At 29.4% G+C, this 10,798-nt stretch overlaps 1 protein-coding gene across 1 annotated transcript; it reads right to left on the minus strand.

Moving 5' to 3' along the window:
* Positions 1-4: 4 nt before the first annotated feature.
* LOC124896550 (S-adenosyl-L-methionine:benzoic acid/salicylic acid carboxyl methyltransferase 2-like) lies at positions 5-962 on the minus strand (the record flags this gene model as incomplete). The annotated part of the gene is made up of 2 exons (XM_047408103.1): positions 808-962; positions 5-442 (listed from the first exon to the last, which is right to left on the minus strand). Coding segments are annotated over exons 1-2 (513 nt in total), but the record flags the coding sequence as incomplete, so codon positions are not given.
* Positions 963-10,798: the final 9,836 nt, after the last annotated feature.

Raw genomic sequence — 10,798 nt, forward strand, 5'->3', positions numbered from 1 at the left:
TATTAATTAGTGTTGGTTTGTAGAAAATCAAACTTACTTGAGATAGCCACATGAGACTATAACTGGAGTGAACAAAATGCAGACTTTTTGAAGGAAAAAGTCGAGTATAAAATGAACCAGGGACTCCACTAAAAAAACATGGACCAAGTTCTTCTCCAGTTTGGTTTCTCAAATCTTGTTCAAATTCTCCCAATGACTGAAAAATCACGTTAAAATCATTGCCAGGAAGGTCATTGAAGCGAAAATAAAACTCTGGAGATTGAAGTTTGTGTTTTTTTCGTTCTTTTTCAACGACTTTAACAAGCTCTGATACCACCAAGAAAGTGTTAGCTCCAGAAGAACAGCCCAAATCAGCAATGCATAACGTTTCTGGTAAGAGGCTGCAGTAAAGATCACTTATGGCTTCCTCAGTTATTGGCTTTGTCATGAGAATCACCTTTCTCTGTTTATAAAATAATAAAATATTAGAAGTTTAATATCAAAATACTATTAGAAACTATATACTAAAGTTTAGAGTTTAACTTCCGTACATTGACAAGAGTAAGAGTAACTCTTTTTCTTTTTTTTCCTATCAATTTATCTAAAAGATAATTACAAGTTATGTTACTCAGACTCTTAAAGAATATCGTTTTATGACTGATTTTCTGAAAGCTATGTACTTTAAAAGAACCAATACATGTACATGTTTGCTTCCTGCAATGACCACAAGTTGATATAAGATAATTGCATGTGATTTTAATTTGTACAACATGAACATTAATTGATAATTATTCCATTTCAATGAATAATTAATTATATTTATGTTACCTGAACCAAAGAATTGTTTGCATAGCTAACGTCTCCATTTCCTCCATTCATGTGAAGAACTTCAACAACCTTCATTTTTGCTTTTCTAACTTTTTCCCCTTTGTTTTTTTTATGTGTGTGATATGGTACTTTTTGCTTGATAAAGTCTAAATAATGTAGCACCTATTTATAGGAGGATTGCATGTGTACATTATATTGAACTTCCAATATTGTCCCTGAAAGAGATGGTTTAATGAATAAATAATTGGTCCAATAAACTAAATACAGGGTTCGTATGGTGGAGGTGTGATAAAAAAATTTATTTTATGGATCGGGATATCTCATAGAATTAGTTATCTTATGTTATATATGCGTGAAATAACTTATCCCATCATTATTGAATAAATGGTAAAATATAATTAATCCCCGAACTAACTAGTATATCTTTAACGAACCATAGGCTATAATAATTCGGTATTTTATCCTGAAACTATTATCCCTCTCTCTCTACCAAACGACTCCTAAAGTTTGCATGCAGAAGGTTTAACTTATTTAAAAAGATCTTAACTTCTTACACGTTTTTTTATAATTTGATTTATCATTTTTATGATTTGTTATTATTAACCTTCACATAATGCCCTGATTATTTCGATCCCAATATATTCTCCTATTTTTTTAAAGTGCAAAGTTATTAATAATCTATTTTATTATCAGAATGTGTGTGTATGAATTCATTTACTTTTTTTTCTCGAGATATTAGTATTGATCTTAGTATGTAAATTTTTATTAGTTCTATTTTTCTCTAAATTTTTTTTAAAAAAGGAAAATATTTGAATACTACTTCCTCCGATTCATATTACATTGTGAATTACTTTACATATAAGTATACATAAATAGCACTTCATCAAAGTCATTTGAGTATAATGAATAAATAAAAATAAACGAACGAGTAATATAGTTATATATAAACGGAACGAAATTGATATTTTATTCCGTGGTCCAAAATATTTTTTGAGAAATTGAATTTCACACCGTACTATTTGGTGCATAGATATTGATGTGTTCCGCTGATAGTGGAAGATGGCAAATATCTAATGAAATTGATCAAGGTATATGCAATCTGATTCGAACACGATGATTATATATCGAAAAACAGTCTATTTGATTTGTCTTATCATTATGGACACTTTTGATTAGTCTCTCTCCCTCTCTCTCTCTCAATATAAATTCTAACTTTTACCCTTATTTAAATGAGTTTTTGTATAATCAAGCAATCATATTAAATAGGCACTGTTATTTAAACTTTTTTTTATATATTTTTTTGTTTTTGTAAATTATATTTGATCATAATAGATCAAGGGTGGGATGGGGGTGGGGGTGGGGGTGGGGATGGGGGTGAAGGTTGTTTTTAAAGAGGTGTATATATCCTTAAACCTCAAAAATTACAAAACTTGATTGTAGACCATTCATACAATTTAATCTAAGCACAAAATAAATTATTATTCAGAATAAATAAAAAATATTCAGAAACTAGATCAAAGACGAATAAAAGAGCCTTAGCTTTTTCTTCACTCGAATTCTAAATTTGGTAGAGCCTTTTAATGTCATTTAATTAAGAGTAAGTTAACGAAAGCACTTTAACGAAAACTTTATTCAAATTAACCAAGGTAAATTATAAGTATTTGTTTATTGTCTATATACTTAGTGATATGATTAAGGTGACAATATATTAGTACTAATTAATTATGATTTATGACTAAGTGATACTACTTTTAAGTAAAAAGTTTGATTACTAGATTTAGTGATAATATTATATTGACAATGTATATAATATAATTTATGTAGAAATACATATTGCGTGTTTATTGAATTGTCTTAAATACTATATATGTTAATATCACTAATTTGTGGTAAGAATAACTTTTTTTTTGTTTCCCATCTGGTGTTTGGTTTCCGCATTGGAACCCCGACTAATTCGAATCACGCGTTGTAGGGCCCATTAAGGTGGTAGCGCTCCTAACAGAGTTTTCTCCATACTCAGGATCGAACCCTTGACCTCTGATTAAGGGTGGAGTAACCCCATCCACTGCACCATACTAACGTAATGTTAATTAGTTGATGATGAAAGTGCTCAACCATCAAAAGAATCCTCACTTGTCACCTTCAAACTTTGTTTTCTGTATTTTTCGTATTAAATTCTCAGGTATATAATTAAAAAGAATAGAAAAAATATTTCTTCTCCCATATATTTTATTATTATATTATACATGCATGAGACAAAATGTCAACAACAATAAAAACATAGTACGTATTTTACTCACTAGTTGTATCAACAACGTTAAAAGATATTGCGGGAATTAGTACGTATTTTACTCACTAGTTGTATCAACAACGTTAAAAGATATTGCGGGAATCGGATACAGGATGAAAATCGAAAAAAAATATTGACCTCATGAAACTTGGTGATTGTGATTTTGCCAGCCTAGTTACACGTATGACACTTATCCAAGACAAATAACAACAAATCTAAGTTTGTCTTTTATTTAATTTTTCTATCTCATTTATGATATTCGTATTAAAACTCAATTAATTTAAAATATATTTAATGGCGAAATCAAAATTATTACTAAGAGGGTTCAAGATTGAAAGAAGTCGGCAAATGAACTAGCCAAAGAGGGTTCAATATTAATTATTTAAACATAAAAAATAATTTTAACCATATATAAATAGTATAATTTTTTACCGAAGAAGCTTCGGGTAAACCCTCTAACTATAAGGTAGCTCTGCCCCTGTCCACGTCACGTAGGGTTCCTTTAAAGAAAATGCTTCCTACTAAATATATTTATATATACGAGGTTTGAAATCAAAATCTCTAATTAAAAAAGAAATAACTCTACCTACTACGCTTCATCCACTTCACCATATTTATCTTATTTATAAGAACAAACATAAACAAGGATGAGTTTATTAAATCCAGCATGATTATAACCTTTTTTTTTTTTTACTATTGTACCTAAATTTTGGATTTTATATGCATCATTCAATTAACGTCATTTTATGATAGTATACCTTACGTGTGAACTGTGAAGTGTGAACTAAGGTCTAAAGTCAATATAGTATCAATATAATTATCGTTGTTGTTACCATCCTAATAGAGACTCGTCATAATTTCATCGTATACCTAAGATAAATAAATTAAATTGAGAGGATTATTAATTAAAAATTACATACTCCCTACATATATTTTTATTAGTATAATGATATGAATTTTGATTAGTATTTCAAATATATATTCTCATTAAATTAATAGTAGAAGAATTGCAACTTATAGGTTTTTTATATAATTTTTTAATATTTAAATTTTAATTTTAAAATATTAAACTAACATAATTCAATTTCATTTTAAAGATTAAATGCATTGATTCTCAAAAAGCAAAAATTTGACAAATAAAAATAAACAGAAGAAACTTTATATATTGCGCACCGGTCGATTGAAGTGATTGACAACGTTAGAAACTCCGACTTGATTATAAAACTTTTGACCTTATGGGGCTTGGTGATTGTGACTCATGTCAGCTTAGTGTCACGCGGGTCGAGTCAGATAGGATTGAGAAGTCCATTTAAATCCTATTCAATAAAATGTTATTACATTTATATATTATTAAAATTATTTAATATGTATATATAGATATCGAATTCAGTCCGCTTTTTTCTTATATTTAATATTCTTTATTTTTGAGTTTTAAATGATAATTTTGGCTCCACAACTAACGATGTATGCGTCCTTCGGGATGGCTCAATTGATTTGGAGGGTGGTTATCTATATGGATTATTCGGATTCGATCTTCCTCAATGTTTTCTGAGTTGAGCCTGTCACACATGCCTTGTCTAGTGCGGTTATACTCTTTGCGTGGTTTGCAGGCTATTACACAGTGAGAAAATTGGCCAGTGCGTACAAAGTAGTGTCCACCAAAAAGGTAAAGACTGTTACAGAGATTGTTGCGGGTTATCCTGGTGTTCCAACAAAGAAAACAAAAAAATCTAACGGCGTATTACTTCATGCCAGACAGAGGAATAACAAACTTTACTTTGTTTCTGTGTCTATTTTATTTTATATAAAATAAATGTATATTGTAACCATTAACAAACAACATAGTACATAAATTACGACAATATATTGAAAGCAGCATGATTTTTCTTAGGTTTTATAATTATAACCTTTTTATTTTTTAATTGTGGTCCTCGACTTTTGTTTTCTCCACAATTATTTTGTATCACCAAATAATATATCATTTTTTTGAGGAGCAAAAATACTCTCCCATTTATTTGATAAAAAAAAATTCACCAAATAAAAGGTATATTTTCATTGATTTGAGGAACAAAGAGGTCTACGGTTTATGATTTTAATTAATATAGCTACAATAAAAACTTTTGAAATCTATAATCTTAATTAAAAATGTCATAATATATTTCGGGACATATATAATCATGACAGGAACGTGATGATTAATGATTAATCACTAATTAGTTATGGTTATGATTTCGCCTCTTGAACTATAATATATTTTGAGGCGAGGATATATTAAAAAAATTGATGATTTATTGAATATATTGTTGTAGTTATGACCCCACTTGCATATATACAAGACAAAGGGATAACAAACATTATAATAAATTGTGATAATTTGATATCGTCCTTTTGATTCATCCATTATTTGACGTATTATTTTTTTTTCTTTTCACATACTTTGTGTATATTATATAGTACCTCGATTTTAACTCTTATGAATCATTCAGTTTACGTCATTTTTAGATAATATATCATACGTAAGGCTGTGATGTCAATATAGTACAATTATTTTTACAGTTGAATTATGTTATTATTATTATTATTATTATTATTATTATTACTCGACACAAGTTTAGAAGTCATTCGTCTTGCTCGACATAAATTTTGGAGGAATTACGTTATGTCCCTTAACTTTCAGCATAACTTGTAAATTTTGAAATCAAACTTTTGTCTCGCTCAACATAAGTTATGAAGGAACTAAATTATGCCTTTGATGACATAACTTACGAGTTCCGAAATGAATTTTTGTATTGATCGACATAATTTCTGTAAAATTTTAGTGGTATAACTTGTATTGTATTATGATACATAAAAATAAACTTACACCGAGCGAAAATTATTTGTTATCTCGGTGTTAGGGGTATTTTCGGTTACTATCTTTTGTTAATTAGGGGTCACGTGGTAGGATATATAAAAATGGTGTTGAAAAAGATGTATTAGTAATGCTTCTATTAACTGCATGCATTATTTTTGCTAATACACTCTACCAAATGACGTCTTTAGGGATCGTTTGGTAAGGTGCATAAGAATAATGTAAAATAAGGTGTATTAGTAATACTTGTATTAGCTATGCTTGCATTTTTCTTATATAGTGTTTGGTTCATTCTATAAAAAATAACATGAATTACATAAGTTCTAGAAAAAAATATTTGTTTGCAAAAATTAATTTCCTCCATAAATAACATGAATTACATAATGTCTTTAATCATGCGCATATATTTATTAGAATTCATTACATTACCAATATCATTAATTTTGAGGCATTAATAATACACGTTTTAATACACACTGGAATGTATAACTAACTAAAAATTATATCAAACAAATAAAAGGTACACTAATTTTAGGAACAAAGCAGTACATGATTATTTATGACTTTAATTCAAGTTATAATATTTGCATGATTATAATTAAACTTTTAAATTTTATGATTTGAAATATGCATGTCATGATATGGTGACTAATGATTAATGAGTAATTAGTTAATTATACATTATGATGAATCATTCAATTTACATCATCATTAGATAATGTATTATAACGTAAGACCATGATGTCATAGTAGTACAATTATTTTTGCAGTAGATCCACTATGACAGGAATATATGGTCATTAATTATTGTTACTGTTATTAATGTTTGTTAATTATTGCCCTAATGGAGATCTAAAGAACAAATTAAATAATTAGTCATTATCATATTATATAAAATAAAAAAGATCATTAGTCGATCACTTTTTTAATTGAAAATCTAATGGAAATTAAACGACTTCATAAAAATTTAAATAAATTGACTTCACAAAGCTTTGATGAGTGGAATCCTAGTACACTATATTAAAGTTTAACAATCACAACATAATAATTTATGAGTAACTTACATAAATCCCGAATAGTTTCAGCAATATTACATAAAATCTCAAATAGTTTGCTAATTACATTTTATTCCAAAATTTTGAATTGTGATACATATGTTAAGCAGTGATACATATGTACTAGTGATACGTATATATATGTATCACTAGTATATACATATGTAAATAGTAGCGATACATATAGCATATGTATCACCAAGTAAAGAAGACTTGAAAAGACCATTTAACAAAAGATCTCCGATAATTCAAATGACGAAAAGACATACTAAAAATATCTTATTGATATAATTTGACCGACTGACTTACATATTAAAAATTACTATAAAAAAGTATAAAAAACTATCGGGAGAAAATCTCCTCATAAACAAGATTCTTTTGAGGACTACATTGTGAATTCTATTGCGTTCTAACTTGAGAAGAGAGATCTTCTATTTATAGAGGTTGGAAAACTCTTACTCTACGATAGAATATACATAAATGAGGAAGAGATCTTTTTCAACAAACCTTTTTTACACCAAGAAAGATAATTCTAGTTATGATAAAAAATCAGGTAAAATAAAAAATTTACGACAATCCTAACAGTTATGAGACGATAATGATTAGTGAATGCACTAATAACAAAAAGAATACAAAATATGCCAAGATTGCAAAAATCTAAACTCTAGACGATTTGGGATATGATTCAAGTAATTTTAAAGCGGAGAAAGGTCATGTATATTCTCGAACTATTGAAAATGGTATGTAAATATTCTTCGTTATATTTTTAGATTATTTGTATTCTTGCCGTCTAACTTTAAGTACGTATATACCCTTGACTTATTGAAAGTGATATGTACATCAGTTAGACGGTGTGATCCATGTGTCCTTATTCAAAAGAAATTAACCCATTTCTTCTTAGCAGTTTATGTACTGACCTATCGCCGAAATGCTCTACGATCAGAATTGGAAGTGAGTTTCACCCACACCTATTTCTTGGCGAACCAAAACCAATGCCGTTAGGCAGAACATTTTTTTAAAATGAGAACACGTGGGTGAAACTCGCTTCCAACTCCAATCGTAGAACATTTCTCCAGCAGGTTAGGGGATAAATTACTAGAATAAATGGGTTGATTTCTTTTGAATGAGGCCATATGGTGTGCAACATCTAACTCATAAAAGGTATATACGTACTATTTTTAATAGTTTAATTGAGGTATATACATATTTAATGTTAGTCGATAAGGATACAAATAATCTAAAAGTATAATAAAAGATATTTACGTACCCTTTTCAATAATTTGGGGTATGAATATATGAATTTCCAAAGACTTCTAAAGTAATTTGAATTATTCCACTATTTATCCAAAGTATGGGAATATGACAGTAACTTTTCAAAAGTTTGCAAAATCCTATTGCAAAAATAACACTTTTTTAAACATTTTTTGAAATAGAGAGACCACCCCTCCTTCAATGGTGGACCAGTACAGCTCTATCCCTAATCCTCCACTACCTATGTAGTAGAATATAATGCTTGGAATGACACAAAATTCTGAAGTGAAAATGCCTTATCATTTTATAATCAATTGTAATTTTATGAGATAAAAGTATACTGCAACAAAGAAAAATAACAACATACTAAATGGAATCTCATAAAGTGGAGTTTGGAGATCGGTAGAGTGTACACATGCGGTAGAACTACTGTCTCCGAATAGACCTCCGACTCAAGACAAAGCCGGTAGTAGTAGAAGTACAGGCGCCAGAGGCGAACCCAAGATTTAAGCTTGACGGGTGCACCTCTATATTTAAATATAGTAATTAATAATGTCAAAGTTTAATATACATTTCTTTGAAAACTTATTAATTATAGTATTTTAAAAGCAAAATTTAAATATTATTGAATATCATTAATTAGATTTAATATGAAAAATGTGTGTTATTCACCGTAATTAAATTCAACGTACTTTTATCTTTTGAACAATAATAGAAAGTTTTCAAAAAATATGAAATTCGAGAGATTTATTTGCTAGATAGTTGCAATGGGTAATATTTGATTTAAGCCTATCTCAAACTTTAAATTGCTAATTTTTAAAATAAAAAATAACTCAATGATCAAAAGATTAAAAGAAAATAAATATTATACAATATAAGCTAGGGAGAATATTTACCTTTTGAAGTTGGAGAGAAGCTTGTATTTTGAAAAAAAAAACAACTCAATAATATCCACAATACATAAAAGAAAAAAAAAAGTATGAAGTAAATGACTACTAGGTAGGAAGTCTTTTTAAATCAAAAGATAAATATATACATTTGCACAATAAGTGTAAAGAAACTTGGAAAATGTAAAAAGGAGCAATAAAGAAACATTGTTGTTGGGGTTCAAACCTGAGCAATCACGCAATAGAAAATTGAAAAATGATAAAAGAGCAATAAAATGTTGTTACTGGGACTTGAACCTGACCAATCACACATTAAGAGCAACTTTCAAGTGGCATACCGAACAATCTCGCCAGCCAACCCAGTTGTTATTATGGGTGCACAACATATATTTAACATAATACTCTGATGTATATATATAGATATACAAACCATATATACAGAGTTTTTCTCGAGGTTAGCCGGTGCATGTGCACCCGCTACCCTCAATGCCATATCATTTTATAATCAATTGTAATTTTATGAGATAAAAGTATACTGCAACAAAAATATAATAATGTAATCTCATAAAGTAGAGTTTGGAGATCGGTAGAGTGTACGCATGCGGTAGGGCCACTATCTACGAATAGACCTCCGACTCAAGACAAAGCCGATAGTAGTAGAAGTACAGGCGCAACAATAAATAGTAACAAGACAACAAATAGTAACAGAACAAGATTGTCACCAAATAACACCACAATGAATCTAGCCGAAACGGCAAACATCAACAAACCTCTAAGAACAAGAAATTAAACTACAGGTGCAACACTACAACTACTAATACAGACAACAAGAAGGAGCACTTTTACCTACTAACTAACTTCTATGCTAATTCGTGTCCTCCACATCTTCCAATTAATCTCGAGTCATGTCCTTGATAAGATGTAACAACATCATGTCCTGTCTACAACTCTCCCTAATGTATAAACTAATCATTATTATTTACGAGCAATATATGTGTATAAATATACATTAAGTATCTATTGACTTTGAAATAAACATCACGTAATATTGTTTACCGAATATTACTCGTTCAATTTTTAGTCAAATCGAACTTTATTTAACTCAATCATTACTATTACTTGAAATTGTTAATTGTAATTTTGAAATTATGAGTCCACATATTGACGTCAATTAACACAAAAGAATTTAGGATACCTTAAACCTCACTATCACACTGATTAATAAAATCACTATTGTGGTCAATATTGTATATATGGGTGGTTATCTTACTTACTTGAAAGTCAAAATTTGATGTTTTGTATTTTTCCATTGTTCAACTTCTAAGTGTGTCCCAGGTCTAAAACAAGTACCAGGGCGGAACTACGGTAGAAGGTGGAGATTCCTGGAAAACCTCCATCAGCTATATCGTAAGGCTTATAATTAAGAGTGTCAATTGGGTCGGGCCGGGCCAACTCAAAATCGGTCCTTCTATTTTAACCGGGTTGAGGGCCAGTTAAGGGCAGGGTTTGGCGCTAGCCGGGTTGGTCCGGGCCCAATAGTGAAAAAATTAAAATTCATCCGAACCCGGCCCACTTAATTCAACCCGGTCAAATCCACCTAAACCCGATTAAAAAATCGGTCAAACCCGGTCAAAAATATTAAAAAAAAAAAAAAAAA

The sequence above is a fragment of the Capsicum annuum genome, chromosome 3 (genome assembly GCF_002878395.1).
Source record: "Capsicum annuum cultivar UCD-10X-F1 chromosome 3, UCD10Xv1.1, whole genome shotgun sequence".
In the NCBI taxonomy this organism is placed as follows: domain Eukaryota; kingdom Viridiplantae; phylum Streptophyta; class Magnoliopsida; order Solanales; family Solanaceae; genus Capsicum; species Capsicum annuum.